This window comes from Balaenoptera physalus, assembly GCF_965194825.1.
Source record: "Balaenoptera physalus genome assembly, chromosome: 6".
NCBI classification, from domain to species: Eukaryota; Metazoa; Chordata; class Mammalia; order Artiodactyla; family Balaenopteridae; genus Balaenoptera; species Balaenoptera physalus.
Window position 1 is genome coordinate 118,458,317 of NC_138885.1, and position 25,830 is coordinate 118,484,146.

The following is a 25,830-nucleotide window of genomic DNA, read 5'->3' on the forward strand; positions in this document are numbered from 1 at the left end:
CAGCAACGAAGACCCAATGCAGCCTAAAATAAATAAATAAATAAATAAATAAATTTACACAATAGCTAATCATAAATATAAATTCTCAGTACAAGAGTCAGAAACAGAACTTCCTCCCTCTTACAGCATGACATACCATTAATTCAGATAAATACTTATGATTCAACAGTGCGTATCAGCTGTTACGTACCAGGCATGTAATTTATTCACCCAGTCTTGCGTCTCTTTCTGAAAGAAAGGGGAACTTCCCCCCTCACTCACAAGCAGCCTCACTGGCAAAGCTGCAATCATGCCCTTTCCAAAGGCAATCATTGACTTAGACTGGTCCATATTTACACCTGAGGGTGGGATGAGGCCCATAAAGCATACGGGCACCAGATACCCAGACAAACGTGGGTTCTGAAAGCAAGAGAGAAGGGGCGCGGCTGTGACTGGGAATGAGCAGGGCTGATGGAGGCTGGGACAGAGGCCAGGGACGGGGTCAACGTCCAGGGAGAGACGAGAGCGTGAGCAAAGGCCCTGAGGCGGCCTCAAGGGCACGAGCACATCAGACAGAGACATGAGCTGGCTGGGTGGTGCTGCCGTTGTCTGACATATAAACACAGAGAGAGAGCGGGGTTTCGGGATTCAGATTAGGCGGAGGATCTTGGAAGTGTTAACTGGACAGCCAAGCGGGGCTCACCGAGGCACCGTGTTGGGCATCAGTGGGTTAACCAGAGGCAGGTGAGGCCACCTGGAAACATACAGCGAGAAAAGAACCTGCAGCAGAAGGTCTGTACACCGCACTCTGAAAGGCAGAGCAGAGGACCAGGTCCCCAAAGAGCCGGAGACGGAAGGAGGAAAAGCAGAGGGTCGGGGAGGGAGGCGTGCCAGGTGAGCCGTCAGCAGCTCAAACCCCTTGGAGGTGAAGCCAGAGGGGCAGCAGGTCTGGGGACACGGTGGCCTAAGTGTTGCAGGGACAGAGGTGAAGATGGCCAGCTGGGGGCAGGGACCACGAAGGGACAGCTCCCAGGGCAACACACTCGGAGGGAAAGAGTCAGGGAGGTGGGTTCAGCTCCCCTGCCACCTCTTGGATTCTGACTTAGCAAGGGAAGCTGGTCTCCCTTTAAAGAAGACCCGACGGCCACCGCACTTAGTTTCTGAAAGTCGTGTCACGCAAAATGTGTGCGAACGTTGTCAAATGTGACATTTATTGTCAATAGAAAGTGTTGTAATTCCTGATAGGAATAATTGGCAGTTATGTCACACTTTATAAATACAGATTATTCTCCTAAACACTAGCTCAATGAACAAAAATGTCCTAATGTAGAATCTGGGTGCATCCATGTGGTTATATTCTTACTGATATGAATTCATAAAACAGACAATAAAATATACACCTGCTGAGAGCATTCACATTCATTCTAGAAATGGAATTGGATTCTTACAATGATTTGTCATTCAAACTACTTCGATTAAAATACAAATAATTACAGTTACTTCTCTTTTAGTCAACGCTTAAATGCAATTACCACTCACTGGAAGGGGAGGGGAGTCAGCCTTCAACTAAAATCAGCACGAGAAATAAAACAGTATGAATGCTAATAACACCATGAGATTTACAATACTGAACCTTACCATTTATATGATCGTATTTATAATAGTACAATTCAGCGCCATAATACAATGGTATTCATCCAAATTTCAAATGAATTTTGGCGCCTATCAAAACTAGAATTGCTGTCAAATGTCAACAGTTTAGAGTCAGATTTATTCACTCAGAATAATAAGTGTGACTGTAAATAACCTGCAGACAGTGTTGAGTGCAAAGCGCCGAGACTCAGCCGCTCTGGAAACTCTCACAAGGTCATCGCCGGTGCCAGGGCTCCACGGCAGGGCAGCTCGGCGCCCACACGTAACTGGCCTTTTCTAACTGTTTCCAACAGGGCCTGCTGAGTGGTCCGCTAAGCAAGCTAAGAGTCACATTCACTTTTTAAAAGTCCTACTTCTTTGCTTCATTAAAAGATAGCTAGTTAACAATATTTATGGATGTAAAACTACAGCCTCCGTAGAAAACAGAAACTGTCTCACCAATAATTTCAATTGAGAAATCACAACAGCATAATATTCGCCACACTTTTGCAACAGCCTTGAAGATGAGACGCAAGAGAGGAAGGAGGTGAGGCTGCGGGGAGGCCGGAGGGCGGGCGTCCAGGGCGCCGAGCCTCCGCCGCTCAGCGCAGAATGAGTGGGGACCTCGGTGGCCTGGGGGAAACTGACATCCAGTGTTCCCTGAAAACAAGCCCAAAGCTCTCCAAAGGTACAATCTGAATGACAACATGCAGTAACCAGCTGATACTAAGGAAAAGCACACGCCAGTCGAAACACAAATACTTTTTTCCACGAAATTCGCATGCACTTTTCCCCCAAAAGCATTTCTTGAACCTGCCTTGGTACATTGCAAAAAATACAGGTAGATTCTAATTAGCGAGTTTCTGAGGATGTCGGAATCAGGTCTGAAGTGACTCAGAACCCAGACCACAGGTTCTTCGGGCGAGGGGGAGGCAGGGGACACACGGTTCCCCGTCCCCGTCCCGCCTGGAGCGGCCACCCATCACCCGTGTCCACGTGCCTCAGAGCGAGTGTCTGCTCTGAGAAGGACAGCGCGGGGGCCTGGGGTACAGAGACGGACCTCACGTGCCCGACGCCACCTGCTTCCTGTGGTGGCAGGCGAGCTGCTCTCATAATTCTGCAGCTGGGGTACCCGTGTGACAGAGAGGGAACCGGGCTATAAACTCACTGACACGAGCTCCCTCCCTCCACCCAGCGATAAAGCAGCTCGACGTCTCCGTCTGCCACTCACTCCCTTGACCGAACTCACATCAGTGCTGCCCTCTTGTCACCCTTCGTAAGTGTGTCTCCTGGGACATCTAGGGACATGGAACTAAATTAACGTTGAAATTTAAAAAGCCACATTTATGTTTATGTAGCTATACAGGCATGTAGATATAAAAGGTCGCTGTTCTACACATGTTTGGTGAAATACGGCAATTTTTACATCTGGTATTTTCAATAAATAAGCACACTTTTTAAACTTGGATCTTGGAAACCTATCCAAGATAGGAAACCTATCTCCTGGTAAAGTCAGGTAATTCCCCATCTTAAAATATGTGAATCTTGCTTATGACATCATAGAGATCATCAGAAATTCTACACTTGAAATCAAAGATGAGTCAGCAAGGATGAGAAACACGTGACAAAAGCCTAGAACAAACGGACATCCTTCCCCAGAGGTTACCTGTTTCCTTTAGCTCCCGCGACAACTCACATCTCTAACTAGATGACGAAGTGGTGACATTACTAGATGCCTACTTTAAATGACCTGACATGCTCTCACCTTCCAGTCGCCAAGCTCACCGTGAGAACTCACATATGACTGGCTCTCCCAGGCTTCCAGCCCCTCGACTGAAGCAGTGATGTTAATTAAAAACAGAAAATTGTGTTCAGCACAAACCAACAGCAGTGTTTGAACAGGAAAGCAGGACACCTTTACACACTGCACTGGCGGTTCTCCACCCAGGGGTTTAACCACAGGGACACAGGAGACTCAGGGACACAGGTATATGAACTGGCTCAACTTAGGGAATACATGTAACAGGGTACGGCTACCTAAAACGAAAGAGAAAAAGAAGTTCCAATCCTGAGCAAGAGACATTCAAATGTGGCCAAATTCTCATGATTCAAACCAGCAGTAGTAAAGAACATGTTGTTTTTCTGACTTCAAAAAAATGTTTACAACTAGAAATATAATGGGTTTGAAACGATTTTCTTGTATGTCATCATTTTTCTAATTAGAAGCACTAAGTTCTCCTTCTTAACTGAAATGATTAAATAACTATGTAAACTCAATGATGTTATGGACAGTTACTGATAAGAAAAGCAGCAAATCTGCATGCTTGTCTAGACTCCAAGGATTCAAGTGAAAAATTTATGGCCATCAGAGGTCCACAGTGCAAAGATGTTTAGGGCCATTTTCCAGCCAAGGTTCCAGCCATGATTGTGAGCTATGAATGTTCCCGTTTTAAAAGACACATGTGTAGACAGAACAGTTAACAGATTTGTTATAAATGAGCAAGAATCTGAGCTCTGCTGTAGGCCGGAGCACGCAGCATCTGAGCACACCTGATTACTTAGGACACCGGAGGGACCATTCCTGCTATTACGGGATCCATGTTACTATTCCAACACTTGTCCTTTGGTGCTGACAGAACTTCCTGGCTGGAACACAATCATCGCTGGAACCTTGGCTGGAAAATGGCCCTAAACATCTTTGCACTGTGGACCTCTGATGGCCATAAATTTTTCACTTGAATCCTTGGAATCTAGACAAGCATGCAGGTTTGCTGCTTTTCTTATCAGTAACTGTCCATAACATCATTGAGTTTACAGAGTTATTTCATCATTTCAGTTACGAAGGAGAACTTAGTGCTTCTAATTAGAAAAATGATGACATACAAGAAAGTCGTTTCAAACCCAGTATGAGGCACATAGGATGCATCTTATAATCAAGGTTCTTATTACAAATAAGCACTAGTTACAGCCTCAGCAAATGGGGTATGGAGCCCCTTTCTGAGCCCCCAATTTAGTATCTTAATGGAGTCAACATTTAGCACCCTGGAGAGTACTTATTTGAGAACCTGCAGTTGACATATTTTTTAAAAACTTAAGTTATTGCCAATAACTCGTCCACGGAGTCAATTATGCAGTATGATCAATCCACTTGGTTCTTCCACTATAATTACGGTGGTTACACACAGGACGGCTGCAAGAACACCTCAAGCAGATGCGCAGCTCCTAACCAGCGAGCGCATGGCCGCAAGACTCCAGGCAGTGACAGAACTCCCAGCCTCTTTCTTAAGCACTTGACTTCCGACTACCCCAAGCACGTCTTCCCGGTTTAAGGAAAACTGCTCCGTGACAAAGTACTTTACACAATCAGCACGGAACTTCACATGAAATTTAATTTCAAGATTTTGTGGAAACACCCCAGAATTGTATAACTTGATGGAAGAAGCAACTGTCTCTACATAAGCTTTTTTTTTTTTTTTTTTTTTTTTTAAGAAAATCATACAGTCATTAGTACTGCCCTGGTTTAGAAGCATCCTGACACACAGGAATTTATAAAAGCCTTCAACCCATAGTCTCCGAAACATTTCTCTGTTATCCTGAAAAGGACTGCTAGACACACGCCGGTTTTTACTGTCGCTCCCGGGCTTAGGGAGTCTGTGAGGACAAACCCGAAGGGAGGCGGTTCCAGCCGGATTAGTCAATCAGTCGGGGAGCCTCGGCTGCGGTTCCTAAACTGTTTCCAGAACACTCGGTTATGCTGGGGGTGGCGACGCGAAGGCTTCCAAGAACTTTTCGTTTTTGACTGAGCCACATTTCTGTTTTCCCCCAACAGTTAAGTTATTTAGAAGTAAGAGGGTGGAGGGGAGTCGTCTGGGGCAGGGATAAGAAGAGATGTCACACAGACACGCACGCACGAATCGGTATCACGAACTGGGCGTCCAGAGCTGAGCTGTCCCCTAAGTAGCGGGGCGCTCGGCCGGGGGGGGACCCCAGCCCGGGCAGAGGCCCCCCCCAAGACGGAGAGGAGCTCAGGAGGACGCCCGCCGCGGCCCCCGAGGCCAGGAGCCGCTCGCAGGGAGACAGGAGGGGCGAACCCCCAACCCCCAACCCTGGAGAACCTGATTCCCACGGGCCACGGAGCCGCTGCACCTTCACGACGGGGAAAGGCAGACCCTACAAGTTTCCGTCTGGGATGCTGGGCCGGGAGGACGGAGGGTCAGGGGGTCTGCGCCCGCCCGCCCGCACGAGCCGCCCCGGGAGATGGAGATGGGGACGCAAGAGGGAAGGGGGCGCCGGGTGAGGAGGGGGCGGAGGATGAGGAGGGGGCACGGGGAGGGAAGACGGGTCGCGGAGGAGAGACAGGGGCGCTGAGAAGGGGAGGGCCTGGAGGGAGAAAGGGGTGCAGAGGGGAAGGGGGCGCAGGGAGAGGAGGGGCGCGCGCAGAAAAAACGGCCGGGAGGTCCGGCACTCACCCTCGCGGGCACTAGCAGGCGGCCGGGGCGCCCGCGGGGGGCAGCCGGGGGGAAGGGTCCCTCGGCGCTCATCGCCGCCCACTCGGCGGGACCAGCGCTCCGGGCCGCGCGAGCTCAGCGCCGAGGACCCGCGCGAGCCTCCTAGGGCCCCGCGGTCGCCACGTCCGCGCCCCTCTGCGCTTCGGCGCCGCTCGGGCTCGGCTCGGGCTCCGCGGGCTGCGGCGGGAGCAGCCGAGCACCGCCCACCGCCCGTGAGCACCGCCCACCGACCTGAGCACCGCCCACCGCCCGTAACCGCCGCCCGCCGCCCGTGAGCACCGCCCACCGTCCTGAGCACCGCCCACCGCCCGTGACCACCGCCCCCCGCCCTGAGCACCGCCCACCGCCCGTGACCACCGCCCACCGACCTGAGCACCGCCCACCGCCCGTGACCGCCGCCCACCGTCCTGAGCGCCGCCCACCGCCCGTAACCGCCGCCCGCCGCCCGTGAGCACCGCCCACCGTCCTGAGCACCGCCTACCGCCCGTGACCACCGCCCCCCACCCTGAGCACCGCCCACCGCCCGTGACCACCGCTCGCCGCCCGTGAGCACCGCCCGCCGCCCTGAGCACCGCCCACCGCCCGTGACCGCCGCCCACCGCCCGTGACCGCCGCCCGCCGCCCGTGAGCACCGCTCACCGCCCGTGACCGCCGCCCACCGCCCTGAGCACCGCCCACCGCCCGTGACCACCGCCCACCGCCCTGAGCACCGCCCACCGCCCGTGACCGCCGCCCACGCGACGCGCCGGGAGAGGAGGGGCGCGCGGCTGCCGAGGGGCGGGACGCGTCCCGGGCTGCGGCGCTCCGGGGGAGAGCGGGAGAGGTGATAGCCTCTGGGGGCTGCCGCTCCCCCGGGCCGGGGCCGAGCGCTCCTGCCGCTCGGCGGCCCCTCCCCGCCCCTGCTCCCCGGTGGATCTGACCTGGGGCGTCCCCCCGTCCGCAGTCGGGTGCTTCCGGGCCTTCCCCTCCCTCGGAGGGTCGCAGGGCAGCTGCCTGCCGGGTCCCTGGGGACCCCTCCGCCGGGGTCTCCCCGTCACGTGGAGCTGGTGCTGGACCCTGGGGACTGTCCAGAAGAGGAAAGGACGCCTCTCGCGCCCGCGCGCCCCACCCGCGCCCCGGGCTGGCGGCTCGGCGGCGCCCGTGTCCTCGCTGCGGACCCGGCGACGCCCCGGGGCGCGGGGCTGGGCGCACCTCCGGGCAGTGGGGCAGCAGCCGGTCGGCGAGTCCCTTGCTTTCTCAGGACAGTATCAGGCTGCGTAGACTCAAGTCATCCTCGTTCAAGCGTAAATGAAAGTTTGGCATAAATCTCAGGAAAACACACAAACCCCCCCCTCAAGCTACCAATGACTGGTAGTTTTCTCTTTTAAGGATTGTGTACAGAGTAGTAATGTCAGGGTTATAAACACAATGAAAAAAAAAGAAAAAAAGTATGATAAGAAACAGGATATGTGCATATTGTCAAATTATCTCCTCACAAGATATTTTTTAATTTCAAAGGAGAAACAGTAACTTTACAGTGGAGAATCCTGGCAGACACAACTGTAACCAAATGATCAAGGTTAATCTCACCAGTAACGAAACATGCTGACATCAAGTGTTCCCTGATATGATGCACTGAGAAGAAGACAGTTTCGATTCTGTAGTATTCTTGCCAAAAATGCATAACCTAAATTTAATCTTGAGGAAATACCAGGAAAACCCATTCACTTAACAGGTGGCCAATACTCTTCACAAATGTAAAAATCATGAAAGGGAAAGAAAGATTCTGAAACTGCCCAGATTGAAGAAAACTAAGAATATACCACAACAAAATACAATGTGGGATCCCAGACTAGGAAAAAGACATTAATGGGGAAACTGTTGAAACCTGAATAAAATCTGCAGGCCAGTTAACAGTATCATATCAATGTTATTGTTTCTTCATTCTGATCATTGTGCTATGGCTATGTAAGATGTTAACATTTTTAAAAGCTGGGGGAAAGGGATATGGGAAGATTGTGTACTAGTTTTGCAACATTGTAAGTCTCAAGTTTCTGCAGAATGAAAAACTAATAATAATTTTTCTTTTCTGCACCCGGTCAACAGCTTTTGGAGAAGCAGGTGGACTGTCAGAAAGACACTCCCAAGTCAAATTCTGGATCTGATATTTATCTAGCCACGTGACTTCAAGGTAGTTATTTACACCCACTAACCCTGAGCTAGTCCTCCAGCTGTACGGTACTCACCATGATCCCCACTTTACAGATGAGTCAGCTGAGGCAGTGCACATAAAGTGCTTATGACCTGGTATATATTATTATTGTTATTATTATTATTATTATTATTATTAGACATAAGGGAATGTCATTATGCAAGCAAAATCACCTATTTCAATTATTTTTATTAAGAACTTCCTCATCTAACGAAGAATCAAAGGAAGAAGGCAGGGATGCAGTGAGTGGGAAAGAAAAGAAAAAAGGAGCTAGAAGGAGGAGGCAAGGGCTAGAGAGAGGGAAGTGGGAGGCAAAAGAACTGCTCCTTAAATGATAATAAAAGCTACTTTTCAGTAACATGAATAAGCCACTGCACAAAAAAATAATGTAGGAACTACATCCTTTTTTCACCCTTTTTTAAAAATATTTATTTATTTATTTATTTTTGCGGCAAGCAGGGACTACTCTTCATTGTGGTGCGTGGGCTTCTAACTGCGGTGGCTTCCCTTGTTGTGGAGCATGGGCTCTAAGTGCACAGGCTTCAGCAGTTGTGGTGCACAGGCTCAGTAGTTGTGGCTCGCGGGCTCTAGAGCTCAGGCTCAGTAGTTGTGGTGCGGTGCACGGGCTTAGTTGCTCCACGGCATGTGGGATCTTCCCGGACCAGGGCTCGAACCCGTGTCCCCTGCATTGGCAGGCGGATTCTTAACCACTGCGCCACCAGGGAAGCCCTTTCACCCTTTTTATACTGGGAGTTTCAAAAAATTCATATTCACACTAATATAGTTAACAAAGTAACTGCTAATGTAAAAATTGAATTCTACATGATATTTAATCACTGTCTCCTCATTACTAATCAATCATGGTAATTGATAATGATGATGACAAATCCATTTCCCTCCAGAAGCCACCTCAAGTCTAACCTCTTACCTAATACTCTCCATGGAAGCCAGGGTCACCCTACCCAGGTTAGTGCTTCCTATCTGGAACCTAATTACAGATAGGCAGACAGATAGATAGATAGACAGACAGATAGATAGATAGATATGGACAAGAGAATAGACGTATATATGTCAATCCCAACTAATAAGAACCTGCTGTTGAAAAGTAAATAAAATAAAATTCAAAAATTAAAAAAAAAAAGAGAAGAGATGGATGGATGGATAGATAGATGATAGATCAGTGAATAGGTAGAGGGCAGAGATGGATAAACAGATGATAGATTGATAGATAGATAATCTTTGGATTTATGCATTCATATCATCACTGGAAGAGTCAGATAAAATTCTTGAGTAAAGTGATATCCAACTAACATAAGTACGATACATCACCCGAATCAAAATTACTATTTAGGAACACATTTGTATATTAATTTATTTACATAACATATCATTTATTCACTCAGTGAGTACCAGCTTCTAGACACTGAGGTGGAAAGCAAGGAACAAAACAAATTTCTTGCGCCATCAAGATTACTTTCCAATGGAGAAGACAGAAATAAAGTTAAAAATGTATTATGGCAAGTCGAGACAAATGCTATGAAGAAACATAAGGCATAGTAAGGGGCAAGAGATTTCAGAGGGGCTATCTGAGCATGAATGGTCAGAAAAGGCCTCTTGGGTGAATAAAGAGCCATGTGCGTATCTGGGGGAAAGGGCTCCAAATCAAGAACGCTGCACGTGCAAATGCCCAAGGACTCGACTGAGGAACACAGAGAAGAACATGCTGCTTGCACATCGAGATAGGAGAGAACAGTAGATGAGAGGGAGTCAGCGGCCCCATCGCTCAGGGTCGAGTAGGCCAAGGGACGCCATATATGTCACCACTGGGGGTACGCGTGCATATCATCACGGGAAGACTCAGGTAAAATTCTTCAAGATTACACAGGAACTTGCAAAAACCCATGGGAAGCCAGCTCCTGTTTTTTCTCTGGAGTCCACCGGTTCCTGAAACCCAAGGCAGCCTGAAACAGGTGTGCACAGGGCTAGTAAACCTTGGTGAGGTGAGCAAGACTCTCTAGGTGAGACAGACATCTCTTCCTCGCTCTGTTTTTCTTGCCTTTCACATGTGACTTTCGTATGTTACTTTCAGACAACGCATGTCTGATTATGCAAAAGGTTCAGAGCCAGGTAGCATGGAAAAACGTAGCTTTCTGTTTATTTCTAGGCCCAAGTCTCTTCAGGCAGCGATGCCCACAGATCTCCACCCTTACTGGAGGCGGCAGAAGGAAAGGAGGCTAGAGCCAAGCCCAGCCTCCTAGAGCGTCCAAACCTGATTTAAAGCTATTTTGGAGCCAAGGACATTTTCCTGAATCCATTCCAAACAAGAATGAAGATGTTGGTGCATGATATTTTTGCAAAATATGCAGGCTCAGGAATTGACAGACTTTACATTTACATCAAACATGAAGAACCATTTGTGAATCCTTGCTGCAGAAAGCTGCTGTCTGCAAGCCAAAAATAATAGCATAAAGAATAATAATAAAACAAAGCTGGCACAAAACCTTGTCTTCCTGGAAGAGGGCCAATTTTTAGTTTGATAATAGCGCTGACTCTTGGAACCCGAAAGGAAAATAAATTCCTACCCACACAATCTGCATTGTTCCTCTCCTCCTCGTGTTAATTTTATCTCACACCTCAAACACATACAATCATTTATTTTTTTCTTATTGAAAGTGCAAGGTGTTTGTTCTAAAAGTAAGTTGTCTGCATCTGATTCCATAAACAGTTTCTTCCTGATGATTGCTATTTTTAAGGCTGTTGCTTTAACTAAAGTTATAGTAAAAAATTAGAAATATTTTCTTCCAGTATTCTTTTGAGATATGTGTGTGTGTGTACATACAGTCTTTATAACATGAGAACTAACTGCCCATTAGGCCTATTCAAATACACAATCAAATATTTCCATAAAGAAAAAAATAATAATCAAACTTGTTTGCTGCATGTTGAGCAAGAACTAGAAACTCCATTTTTTACCCCCAGTCAAGGGCCACACACAATGAAAAACTCATCCCGTCCAAGAGCCACTCAAGTCAGCTAGTATTTTTAAAAACTGGATTATAAATATAAACTCACCTGATTCTTAAACAACACAATATGAAATGGTCAAGCACACAAATATTTCTGGAATGCTTTGATTCCACTAGGTGACCAGTTACCTGGAAGAACACCCAGAGCAAGAGATAGAAAACAGGAGCTGACAAATTCATGCTCGCATCAGAAGCCCCTGCGGGGCATGTCATGATACGGACTGCTGGGCCCCACTGTCAAAGTGTCTGATTCTGGAGGTCTGGGGTGAAAACTGAAACCCTACAGCTCTAACACGCTCGCAGGGGATGCTGATGATGGACCACAGACCATACTGAGCCATAATGAGAGACTGGAGGGAGGAAAACAGGAGAGGAAGGAAACATGGAGGGGAAATGAAGGAGAGCAACGTAGAGTGAGGCAGGGGGGGTGGTGTGTGAACCTGTCACCGCCTTGGCCCACTGAGAGGACCATCAACACATACTCCCCCAACCCCCTCTGCAAGCCAGCAGTGCAGAAGTAAAACAATGAACTCTAACAGACCTTCTGAGTTGGCTGATCCCGCCCCTTCCACAGCCCTGGTTAAGTAACTGACTTAGTCCTGGCCAATGAGAAGTAAGTGAAAGCCACAGGGTAAGTGCGGCTTCAAGGAAAGTTACACTCTTGGTCCCACTGTTCCTTTTCCTTCTTCCTGCCCATACAGAGACCTGAGCCAGGAGATGCAGTAGCCACTCAACAGCCATGTAGGCATGAGGACACAGGCATCCTCCTATGCCAGGTGGAGAAAAGAAAAAAAAATGGGAAGTGCCTGCCTGTATCACGGAGCCACGGTCCCACCACGCCCACCATGACGTCCTACGCCCAGTCTTCACGATGGGCAAGGCAAGAACATCCCTCTCTGTTTAAACCTCTGTTTGTTGGGTTTTCCAGTACCTTCAGCTGAATGATCCCAACTAATATAAAAACTAGCCAAGTACTTACTAGGTGCCTGACACTATGTGACTGCTATACATGAATTATCTCATTTAAAATAATAATGATTTAATCGAGCACAAAACTCTCAAGTGCTCTGCTGATGCATTCAGAAATACATTAAGTTCCTACTTTATTCCAGCCATGGAAAGCACAGAACCTGAACGCAAAGGACTCACAGGTAATATTCGTACCATAGTGATCCCATAGGAGAAGCAAGCAGAGCTTGTGGTGGGGGACCCACAAGAGCCTCCGAACAAAACCAGGTGGATGGAACGATCAGGAAGGCTTTCTGGAGGCAGAGACCCCTGAGCTTGATACTTAAGGATGAGTAGGAACTGAGCTTATTCTTACACATGCAGCAATGCCTCTTTAAATGTGATGGCAACCGCAACCCAAGGGGAAAGAGGGGAAGAAAATCTTTTCTGGACTTCTACAGCAGTGACCAAACAAGGTGCAGCCAACTCTAAATGCACATACAAGTGGAGGGGACACTGGGTGGATGGTGGTTAAAAAAAAAAAAGTTTGATGCCATCATCAAAGATACACGCTCTTCTTTGTTAGCTACATCTTGAGATTAACTGCCTTTCTTAAATACAAGTGAAACAGATGCATGGCAATCAAAGAACAACAGTCTGGGGAAAAGGTTGACGCTTCTGAATATGTCTTTTCTGCAAAAATTAGGACTCAAATAGGACCTGGGAGAAAATAATTGTATTTGTAAATAACACCAAAATACATTTTTCCGGTAGACATGAGAAAACTGTGCAAAGCTCTGTTCTTTGAAAGCAAAGATCTTATGCCCACAACACAGACTCAGCTATGGTCTTTAATAATTGTCAAAGGCATCATGTTTTATTTGTTTTTGAACCTTAAAAACAAAAGAAACACTTTAGAGACTCACGTTGCATTTCATCCCTCAGCTATGTTACTAGATGGCATCAAATCACCAGGGAGAGTAGGTCCACCTGTACCTTCGGCTACACAGGCACACAGTAAAACAGAAGAATGGGCAAAGGACTTTGAGAACTTTTTCAGACTTTTTTCCTGATAAACAAGGACTTCTTAAGTGGTGCTGAATTCAAGTTATATGACAACTCTGTTTCTGCCACAAGCAAACTGACTTCCCATAGTCATCACTTGTCCTCATGTGCTGGGGCAGCCTGGGTATATGTGCTATTTATTTGCCTGTATATCTGAGGATCCAGAGACAAAGTCTAAGAACAATAAGATACTGGAACATAAGTAGACCTTAATGTTTCATATTTAAAATTTAAAGCTCTAAATAATTTAACACAATTATTTTCTACCGATGACATCATTTATAATATGCCAGGAACCAGGATAAATGCTTTACACATATTATTATTAATCCTTATAAAACCTGGCAAAATCAGCATTATTGTCCCTGTCTTCTTTAAAAAGATGAGCAAACCCAAACTGAAACAAAGAAAGGTTAATTCCCTGCCCAAGATCACACAGCAAGTAATGGAAAAAAAAAAAAAAAATGGAAATACAAACCCAGGTGTATTTGATTCTTAAGTTCTGGCTTTTAACTGACATTTTATATTGTTTCTCATCATCTTCACCAAGGGTTGGCAAACTTCTACCCATGGGCCAGTGCACACAATATAATGAGAGGGGGTGGAATTGCATCTGATCTCCCTAGCACCTAGCCTATCGGCAACGGCTAATTACCTAAAGGCTCAATTACACACCACTCAAACTCTGCAAAGGAGCAAAGAAATCTATTATACGCAGAAAACCTTCATCCTAATAAAATCATTAGCTTCAAGAGGAAAAGGAGTAATTCAAACTTGGAAAGCAGAAGTATCTGATGGCTTATGGCATTACAAGATTCTATTCTGCTTGTAAGAGAAAAAAAAAATCTGTTGGCATGTTTTATGTGTCAGATGAAAACTGTATCACCCAACAGAGCCTGCCTACATTCTAGAAATTAATGTGTTTGTGGGGAGGAGTTCTTTTTCAAACCAGGTCATAATGTACGCCTGCCAAGTGAACCCTCTCTCTTCAGGAATATTCAAAGCACAAGTAGCAACAGGACAGAGGCAGAGCTGCCCCTGAAGGAACAGCCAGGCGTGTTTTATTACCAAGAAAGAGGGAAAGCAAAAGAACATTCTGCGTAACCAAATTAAGTTGTGAAATACCCAAAAGTAACATGTCAAGAAACTCTTATTTGTAGGTGGAATTAAAAACAACACAACAAAAAGATCAATTTATGCTTGAGCTGCATCAGGGGCCGTTTCAGGTCTTCTGTTATAGAAGGTCTCGATCTGCACTTACAGACACAGCAATCAGACTTCATTACAGACAGTATTTACGTCTGAAAATTCTGTTTCAACTTCCCCACACCCAGCCCCTGAGAAACTTCGGTGTGAAATTATCCTGAAATCAGGAGAGCACAAATAGCTTTTCCAATGGGAGGCAGGAGGTTCCTTTTTCCATTGTGGATGGCATGTCCACCTCCAACACCCTGTGCAGACAGGCTCCCAAGCTCCCTACCTCTTCACGCCCCTGACCCTTTCTCGCTATCACAGCTTCACAGCTCTCTGTCCTGTCCCATGAGGACCAAATCCCAGTTGTGGCGTAAATGGCCCTGGCCATGGAAGAGCACAAGGGTCACAACGCTACCCAAGCCACACAGAAGCATTTTTTTTTAATTAATTAATAAATTTATTTATTTATTTTTGGCTGTGTTGGGTCTTCATTTCTGTGCAAGGGCTTTCTCTAGTTGTGGCAAGCGGGGGCCACTCTTCATCACGGTGAGCGGGCCTCTCACTATCGCGGCCTCTCTTGTTGCGGAGCACAGGCTCCAGACGCGCAGGCTCAGTAATTGTGGCTCACGGGCCCAGTTGCTCCGCGGCATGTGGGATCTTCCCGGACCAGGGCTCGAACCCGTGTCCCCTGCATTAGCAGGCAGATTCTCAACCACTGCGCCACCAGGGAAGCCCCACACAGAAGCATTTTAAAGAGCTCTTCCACAGAGCACTTACAATCTTCTAACATAGCATATAATTCTGTTATTTGTTATTGTCACGCGTTGCCTCTCTCCCTCCGCTAGCATGCAGAGCCATGTTCCTTGGGCACCTCTGCATGTTTTATACATGGATATATTTATCCCAAATATTAAGTGCAGTGCATGGGAATTCCTGGCAATAGGTGCTCCAACAATATGTGTTGAATCAAGATGTGTTGAATGTGCTGAGACTTCCCATTTTTAGTGCACATACTTTTTAGCAGTATTGCTTTTAAGCAGAATATATTTATGCCTCCATGGGGAATTACAACAGCTATGATTGCAAAAAGGAAACAGGAGAAATAAAGAGCATACAAAAAAGACTGAGATAATATGTCATCCTGCATTCATGTAACAGAACGATAGGCGACCAAGTGAAGATGATTAAGGTCAGATGTCAAGGACAAATGGTGGCGTCTTCAGGTCTTGTGCTGCGTTCATGCAGAAGATAATCTGGGTCCATGGAGCTTTATCAACCCCATAGAGGTAACTATGCCTGGCATGATGATCATTTTCGTAGAAGTCTACAGAGTTGACCCCTCCATACTTTTTAGGTTTTGAAATGATAACTGTCTTGACTTAACAGGATGCTGCTCGTATTGACACACTCAAGAGCATACAGGGAAAACAGGTTAAATGGTAGAGGACTGTCCCACTTGCATTTCTGAAACTCAGATCTAACGATGACATTCTCATCTTCACATCCTCAATGATTGCTGGTTGCCCATGTGCTAAGGGCTGATTTCTTTGTGTGGCAAACTTGCTCAGCTCTTTGGAACATTCTCCAGCTATCCATCTCCATATCCAAGTTTTCATCACCCCCTTTCCACCTCCCTTCCTCCAAAGATCTTTAGACCTGGGGCTCCAGGTCCACCCTCATGAAAAACTGAGAAAAAAGCATCATTCAGTTTGTCAAATTTTCATAACCCCTAAGTCACTCTTTGTCCAATAACCATCCATTTATTTTAAAACAAACAAACAAACAAACAGGTTCTAGTTAAGGAAAAGCTATGTACCAGGCATGGGGTTTAAAAAAAAAAAAAAAAAAAGGAAAAAAATTCATTTGCATTATTTCACTTTAATACTAAAAAACAAAATCCTATCAACACAAATGTCATTCTGCATGTATATATATAGACGCTCAATAAGTATAAGTGCACTTCACCCAAGAACAGATAAAGATGGCCTATAAACACAGGAGAAAATGTTTAGCATCTTTAGCCATTAGGGAACTGCAAATTAAAATCACAATAAAATACCACTATTAAATGGATAACTTTTTTAAACCGACCGTACCCAGACTGGCAAGGGGGTAGAGCAACTGTGACTCTCACGCACTGCTGGTAGGAAAGTAAAACAGCACAGCAACTTTGGAAAACAGTTTGGTGGGTTTCTTACACAGCTGAACACTCATTTAATGCACGAGGCAGCAATCACACTCCTGGGGATGTATACAAGTGAAATGAAATCACGTGTTCACGCCAAGACACAGGTGTACAAGTATGCAGTGACTTTATTCATAGTCACTCAAACCTGGAAACAACCCAATGGCCTTCAACTGATGGGCGGATAAACAAACTACAGTAAGTACATCCATACAAGGGAAGACTATGCAACAGTAAAAAGAAAAGACCACTGATGCTCTCAACAAATTGGACGACCCTCAGAGGTGTTATGCCAAGGGAAAGAAGCCAGACACCAAAGCCTCATGCTGTATGATTTACTTTCCATGAGATTTCGGAAGCGGCAAAACTGTGGACAGAGATGAGATGGGTGGCTGCCAGAAGCTAGGAGGGGGAGGGCCTGACCACAAAGGGACAAGAGAGAACTCTGGGAGGGTGACGGAACAATTCTATATCATGATTGTGATGGTGATTACATGGTTATAAGCGTTTGTCAAATCTCAAACCATATACTTAAAGTGGATGTGTCTGACTGGATGCAAATTACACATCAACAAAGCTTAGCGTAAAAAACAATCAGTCACCAGAAAGAAACACAAGTGCCTTGTCGTAGACCACAAGGCTCCTGAATGGTCAAGCCGGAGTGTGCATCTGCAGTATGCTTATTTATGTATTTCCAAATGACTTACCAGTACTGCTGCCGCTCAGGAATATAGTACAGCACAAAAATACGTACATAGGAAAACATCTATCATTATCAAACTTGGACATAAAACCATATAGTCTTCTTGATCGTTTTTATTTATTTTTTCGGGGGCGGTCAACTTTTTGCCAGATGTGACAGGGACAACGTTCTGACCTCACAATATAGCAAACAACAAATACAAATCAGACATTTTCTTGCGGTTCGTTGTGCTTGGAGGAGTACGCTTGGTTTTAACAGGTTGTGTGTTTTCAGACTTCTTTTTAAGCTACTCAAATGTCCTGTGGAGGTTGGCTCTCCATAAACTTCACGACATAATCTCTAGATCAGCCTGCCCACACGTGAGCGAGGCCAGGCACGTGCCAGTGTCTTGGGCGCTCTGTCCTCGGATTACCTCTCCTCCTGCTTCTGACGCGGGACACCTACCACACAGCTTGGGTGTGAGCACCAGGAAGGGTCTGTATGCGTGTTGACAATGCTAAAGACCTTCTGACACTGACACGTATTGTTTATTCTTTCAAAATGGTCTCGTATTTTCTTCCCCCATGCAACAGACTGTCACAAACACCTCCTTTTATGTTTGCCCAATGTGGAGATGTCTCTTCCGGTTGGCCTCCTTTCCCTAAGATACTTAAAGATATTTTACAGTTTCCATTTCTGTGCCAAGTCTTATACATCTTGGACCCATCATCAGATCTGACACACATTGGTCATGCATCTGACTCCCCTTTTCCTATTTATTGAAAGCAATCTTTTTTCCTGCTAGTATCATTCTGGGACATTTCTTCAAGAATGACATTTCTAGGACACTGCCTTAAGAATGACATTTAGAGAAAATTCTTCAGTGTATGTTTTTTGTAGATTTCCAGAAACAAGTGTAAATAGTCTAAAGGTCTCTTGCAAGTAACTAACTTCCTTAATCCTACCTTTCAAGGCTGGGGGCTTTTTTGCTTTCCTTTGCCAATACTGAATGGAGTGCTGGGGGGGGTCACCTTCCTTTAGTTTTATGACTTTTATTGTGCTGTGCTCATTAAAACTTAGGGACTCCCACACAGCCCACTTCTGACGAGGCCTTATTTGCCGCTTCCCATTGCTTTGTTTAGACCTCCAAGTTTTCTGTTTAATTTCTCTTTCACTGTAAGCTTGAACCTATAACCATCAACTTTTTTCAAGTTTTTCTCAACTCATCACTGGGGACATTTGGGCCAAATCACCCTTTATTGTGGTGCCGGGGCCACGGGGTTGGGGGGCCGTCCCGGGCACTGTAGGACGCTGAGCAGCGTCCCTGGCCTCCGCCCACTAGATGCCAGGAGCACCCCCTCCCCCAGGTTGTGACAACAGAAAATGTCTCCAGACATTACCCAGTGTCTCCTTGGGGGCATGATCGCCCCCAGCTGAAAACCACTGCTACCAAACGACCCGTTCCATTTAAAAGAAGACCCTCAGCACTAACAGCTCAGGAAACTATATATTAAATTTGCCAGCAAGTTGCAAGTAACACCCAGCAGCCGATTACTTAACAAAATGGAAGTACTCATTTTCTTAGGGGAGACTGAGAAATTCTTCCTTTTCAATAAGAAAAAAAAAGATCATTCCAGGTATCTATTCTGCTTCTCTAGAGAAGTGCCTCCTAAAGATATCTGTTCCTTCCCCCACAATGTCCTCACAGGGATGAGCGCTCCCCTTCACCTTCCCCTGCAGAAAACAGGCTGGCCATACCAAACATCCTTCACGTTCAGCCCATCTGAACAATGGGGATAATAACACTAGTGCCCACCACATAGGGGCAGCAGGAGGATTACATGAGTTAACATAGACGGTGTGTCTAAAACAGCCCTCCTGTGCAGTAAGTGTCTTACAAGGAGTAGCTCTTAACATCGTGACAGCCAGAAAGTGCCATTACTCAATCACTTACTCACATTCTCATTTCACAACAAATAGTCTTTACTGAACATCTGTGCTATGTAGACACTCTGCTGGACCAATGTCATTGTGCTCAAGAAGGGTACACTCTGTAAGGAGATGATGATGATAAAAGTGTAAACAAGACGCAAAGGTGCCAGACAGGGTGCCAACTGTGTCTAGAGGAGTCAGGGAAGGCTTCCTGAAGGAGAAGGTAGTCGAGCTGAGATCTGAATGACAAGAAGAAATTCTCCAGGGGGCAAGGAGGATGGAGGGCACTGCATTCAGAGGTCAAAGCAAAGGCTAAAAGTCCAAGAGCATGAAGTAGACTTCAAAATCACTACCAGTAAAAATGTGATCGGGGAGCTACGGGAAATGAGGCTAAAGAGCAAGCTGGGGTCAGCTCATGACCAGCCTCATGGAAAGTACAGCCTCTCCCAGAAGGCACTGAGGACACAAATGCCACGGGGTGTTACAAGGTTGACATGTGGGAGGTGCAGGGTCAACCAAGACCATGAGAAATGCCCGGTCAAACCTAAATGAGTTTCTTGACGACAGGACTTTCCAAAACATTTAAAATGCCAAAGGTGATTATGAGTTTCCAAAGGGAAAAACTTTAAGCAGCAGTTCCCAAACTTAGGTGACAATCTCGTAAGAGCAGAGCTCCGGAAGGGATCTGGACTGGGAAATATCGCTGAGCGAATGAGAAGACATTAAAGACTGTTTAATAAAGGAATCTCATCACCAGTTTTGCACATGAGAAATGTCACTCTAATCTGACCAACATGGAGAGATTAAATGGGATTGGAGTAAGCCCGGAGGCAGGAAAAAACAGAGGGAGAGCCACACAATATTCCAAAGGATAATAAGAGACCCAGTTAGGGTCACAGGGAGTGGACACGGAGAGGGCAGAATGCCTTGGAGAGACATTAAGAGGTAGGAGCGATGTGATGGTGGGTAACGAATGTTAGTCCTGAGAGAGAGGGAGACGTACAAAAATACCCAAGTTTTCACCTTAAGCAATAAGTGAGATGCTGGAACTACTCACTAAGAAAGAAATCAGGAAGAAAAAAGTTGGTCTGAGGAGGAAGACAAGGAGGACCGTTTTAATGGGTTGCGTGTGAGGTACCTGTGAACGTTCATGGGTATGCGGGTAGGGGCGGCAAAGACCCAGACTAGAGAGAGAAATGCCAGAGCCATTGCCAGAGAAGTGGGTTGAAACCGCTGGCATCAAGAGGACTGGCCAGTGAAAGAGTGCAGAGTGAAAAAAGAAAGGTGACACAGACCAGACCTGCGGAAGAACACCATTTAAGGGCCGGACGGAAGGGGGAGCCTGCAAAACAAGTCACGGAAGAGGTGGGATGAGAAAAGAGAGCGTAGTACCACGTGACGCAGGAAGGACAGATAATTACAAAGGAGGGAACGGCTCCATCCGGACTGAAGGTGAAGTGAGGGGAGGAGGAACACTAAAGATCCCACACCGGATGCTTCTGACAACACCCCTCCAGGAAAACAACTGTGGGAGCCCCGGTTCAGTGGTTCTCAAATTGACTGTGCGTCAGGATCCCCTGGAGGGCTTGTTCAAAGCCAGCCTGTGGGGCTGCCCCCAGAGTTTCTGGTTCACGAGGTCCCAGGTGATGGTGGTGCTGCTCCGGAACCCCCCTTTAGAACCACAGCTCTAGATAAGGAACGCTGACCTTTCCTCTCTGCCTTGAGCAGAACTGTCAGCTGGGGAAAACACAAATGTTTCATCTTCTTTCTCTCTGGCCCTCTGATTCCAGAAGACGGAAGTAATTCATTTTATTGCCTTCTCGTTCCAACTTAAGGAGCCCAAATCTACCACATTTCACCAAACATAAGAGGGTTTCGACTACAAGACACACCTTTATTTTACATAAGAAGAAAAAGATGCCAATAATTATGAGACGTGGCTGATTGTGAGAAGCAGTCTGATTTCAGAACGTGCTATCCTACAAAAATGTACATTTCAGAATTGATAAAACGTGGCCAGTCCTGTCCTCTAGGGCCACCTGGGCAAAGTCTGAACAGAAGCCTGCTCGCCAGTGGGACCTATGATTCTGTGTCTCCTCTGCTCTTCCTCTTGTGGGATATACACACGTGCTGGCATCCACCTACCAGACCCAAGAACTCTGCTGCTCCTGGGATCTCCTAGAAGCTGGGTCCTTCACCTGAGCCTCCAAAAGCATCTAACCCCACATTCCTCCAGTTCTTCAGAAGTCCTCAAAACTCATTATTAAATGTATGGGCACATTTGCACGTAACTCCTGCATTTCCCACATTTACCCAGGACAATGAGTAGCCCAACCCAGAGTGTTCTAGCCCAGACAGCCTACCACAGAGACGATCAATTCAAGAAATGCCATCACTATAAACAGCAAAAGTTAAAAGGAAACAGACACCCTCATGCTCATGCTATTTTTTCTCCTCTTAACCAGGAGAAATCTTCTGAATTGCACATATGATTAATTCAAAATGACTTATAGCCAATGGTTACTGTTTATTTGAACCTAGCTGCATGACAGATGCTTCTATCTGTATATTCTTTCTCAAAAGAAGCATTCAAGGTAGATTATCTTTTAATGTGAAACTAAGACTCAGATGTTGGTGGTGGAGCCAAGATTAAACAAATAATAAGGGATTCATTTCAAGAGTATAAAATTTTCATACACACGCTATTTTATAAAGACTTCCCCTAGCCTGACACTGGCCAGTGTCCACAGCCAAAATACTCAGGCAGCGCCAAAAGCACAAGCGACCCTTTCACCTTTTGTGGTACCTAGAAGAAAATGTCTTTGACTCTAGTCTATGGAGTGAACTTTCCACAGAAAGTCAAAGCAAAATAGCTATCGATCTCTGCTCTTTCGCGGGGAGTCTCACAGCACTCCCTTCTCTTCTGAGAGAATTCTGCTTCCCCACTTTGTGCCCCTTTGCTCTCAGAAGTACAAGTTGAAGGCAATCTGTCAACTTCTGTGGGGCCTCCCAAAGCCAGGCATTGCTGGGGTTGTCATGCTACAATAAACAACCACGCTTTTATCACCAACACTCCCTTGTAAGATACAACACTTTACATATGTTCTACAAAACGTGAAAATGGCTACACGAAGGGCAGGCACATCGGAAACAGAGGGAGGCCATAAGACTATCTGTTGAGACATTTTCCGGGTCTAACCCTGAGGCCACGCTTCCTCTGAGGGGACCCAAACCTAGAAGGAGCCACAGCTAGAACGTTCTTACCCAGGCAGCCCCTTCCACACCATTAACACAGCAGGCGAAAGGTCAACCAAAACAAATGCCTTATACAAACAGTCGCCAACATAAAGTCTTTTTCCTTGGGAGAGGGCTTGGACATGACAGGAGGAGACCTGATCCCTACCTGAATGTCCCAGGAGAGTGCCCAGTAGTAGCAAATCCTCCAAGAGGGTCAAATTTGCCTGTTATTTTTAAAACCTGAAACTTAAAATAATCCCAGACCCCTTGGCCACGTGTCGTAAAAACTGCCAGATAAGTTATACACATGGAATTGATTCCAACAATCCACCAGAGAAAGGGGTCTCTCAAATTTGGCAGCGTCTCATTTCCACATGGAAAGAATTACTGGAACTGGGCAGAGGTGGAAGGGCAGGGGAGGAAGGTGGGGAAGGCCGGTGATGATTCCAATGAGCGGAACCATATTGCACTATCAAGTATGCAGTGTGGTCCGAGCACAAGTCACTGTAAACGCTTGGAGGAAGACTTTTAGGAAAGCTTATCCTTTTAAACATAGTTTCATACTTTAGAAAGACAACAACTAAAGATAGTGAGTTAAAGACAGTTTCATAGTTTGTTACAGTTTCTACAGTTGTTCTTGCTCTGGCAAGGTTTTTTGTTGGGTTTTTTTTTTTTTTTTAACCTTTCCCAAATCTGAAAGCAATTAGTCCTCTGTATTCAAGCTCTCGTATTTGGAAAAGTCATCATTATGAATAGGTCGACTATGAGCTACCTGCAGGATTTCAGCTCTCCCACATGTGGGAAATGCTGACCCAACATCTGTTTTCCAGTAAGATCCTGTCTTGACACAATTTGATAAGTACATCTGCATTGCCCCCAGGTGTTGGAAGGTCAAGTGATAGATCCAAGGTCACACAGAAAACTAGGCTCCCTTTTAATTACCTGAATTCTTCTGGAAAGGTTTCTAAAGTAAATGGGTTCCAGGAAACCTGAGAAGCAATACCCAATGTTCACAGGTTTGGTTTGGTTAGAAGACACTAGTAAATAAAGCATCATTCCCACAGTCTTCTTCCGAGTTTAGATACAGCTTTTGAGGCTCTCTCTCTCTGAAATTCTGTAAAATTGTGCAGCTCACTGGAATCATCACCAGCCTCTCCTGGTTGCTTGCAACTGCCCAATCTATCTACAAAAAGCAAATGTTACCTAAAGCCTCCACACTCAGAGTGTGGTTTAAGAGGCAGCAGCAACAGCATCTCCTGGGAGCTTGTTAGAAACACAGACTCTCTCTCCGCCACCTCTCATCTACTGAACCATAAACTTCATTTTAACAAGTTCCCTAGGTGACCTGTATGCACTGACTAAACCAGGGGAAGGCAGACTACGGATGCGCAGGCCAAATCCGGTGCTGTCTGTTTTTGTAAATAAAGTTTTACTGAAACACAGCCAGAGCCATTAACTTGTCTTTGCTTGCTTTCACACTAGCATGGCAGAATTGAGAAGCTGCAAATATGTACATGGCCCTTTACAGAAAAATGTTTACTAACCCCTGATCTCAACCTTTACTGTGGTGGCAAAGGGGGCGCTAGACACCTATGCTAAAACCACAGCAGGAAATTATCGTAACGACAAAGTAGACAGTCTTTTTTTGATAAGAGATCTGCTTGGCCCATTAGGTAATGGAAATCATCAGGCAAATTTCTAGACCTCATTCAAGTTAAACCCCCCAAGGTCCAGCACCATTTTCTACCCTATGGACCCTGCCAAAGAAACACAGTGTCTGTCTTTATGAAATTTACAGGCAGAGAAGATGTAATTAGCATGAACTTAACATGGCACCCGGTATATAATTCATTAATGCATTAGAAGGACACAATTTTTTAAAATTAATTTATTTATTTATTATTTATTTTTGGCGGCATTGGGTCTTTGTTGCTGTGCGCGGCTTTCTCTAGTTGTGGCGAGTGGGGGCTACTCTTCGTTGCGGTGCGCAGACTTCTCATTGTGGTGGCTTCTCTTGTTGCAGAGCTTGGGCTCTAGGCGCGCGGGCTTCAGTAGTTGTGGCTCGTGGGCTCTAGAGCACAGACTCAGTAGTCGTGGCGCACGGGCTTATTTGCCCCGCGGCATGTGGGATCTTCGAGGACCAGGGCTCGAACCCATGTCCTCTGCACTGGCAGGCAGATTCTTAACCGCTGCGTCACCAGGGAAGCCCGGACACAATTTTTTTCATACCAAGTTCTGGTTATTTAAGCCACACGTGAAATAGTTAAATAGAAACCGCCAGTGAAAGAGCAGGTGGGAAGCTTTTAACTGAAACCACCACTGCTCCTATGGGGGTGGGTGATGGGGAGACTCAGGGTAGAGCCACATGCGTGAGGCTTGATGTACCAAGTGAAGAATATTCTCCCTGACCCAAATCTCTCCCCTCCTGTCCCTCCCTCTCTCTCGCCATCCCTCCATGTCCCTCTTCTTCTCCCCTCCCTGCACCTTTGCCCAACATGTGATTTTAAAGTCTACCACCTGCATTTCCTCGATTGCAAGACCTCTGCTGAGATGCCACCAGTGGTTTTGTAACAGGGAAGAACAAATGTGACTCTATATTAGATTTCTTTCTTTTACTTTAACCTTTGTATTCTATCGTCTTTGCTTCCAGTTAAGAATGTTGCCCATACCGTGAAATACATAGGACAGCCCATTCTCAAGTCTATGACCTTTAACGGTATAACACTTTTCCATTCATATAGCGATTAAAAGTTTCAGAACAGAGGATAACATTTGTCTTGTTGGAGGATTATAGGAACATTGTGACCTAACCTACGTGGACAGCTGCAAGAACGAAGGATTCCGACACCAAGAAGTTTGCAAGAACCAACCACAGCCCCTCCCCTTGTAGTATACTAAAAGAAGCCTGAATTCTGACTTGGGTAAGATGGTTTTCTAGGACATTAGTCTGCCATCTTCTCGGAGTCCTGGCTTTCCAAATGAAGTCATTATTCCTTGCCTCAACACCTCGTCTCCCGATTTACTGGCCTGTCGTGCAGTGAGCGGAACGAGTCTGGACTCGGTAACAGTTTTGGCAAAAATGAGAAGACTTTCGATCTGAGCCCCACCTCCAGGGCCTGCACCATGTCACTCTCTGAGAAGAAACCTGGCCAACACAAAACATACAGGGTCTACCTTAGAAGGAGAAGAGCAGCCGGGAAGAGAAAAGAGGGGAGGGTCCCAAGGAGAAGGTCCTGGAGACACTGGGGCTG

At 46.2% G+C, this 25,830-nt stretch overlaps 1 protein-coding gene across 1 annotated transcript in view; it reads right to left on the bottom strand.

The window, feature by feature from the left end:
- Positions 1 to 25,830, bottom strand: part of LOC309662263 (cyclin-Y-like protein 1) — a gene marked incomplete at its 5' end in the record, with an annotated part of 84,168 nt that overhangs the window by 49,831 nt on the left and 8,507 nt on the right. Inside the window, one exon of the mRNA XM_082464722.1 lies at positions 6,081 to 6,296. Within this exon, the coding sequence (XP_082320848.1) occupies positions 6,081 to 6,296 (216 nt within the window). The remainder of the gene's footprint in view (positions 1 to 6,080; positions 6,297 to 25,830) is intronic.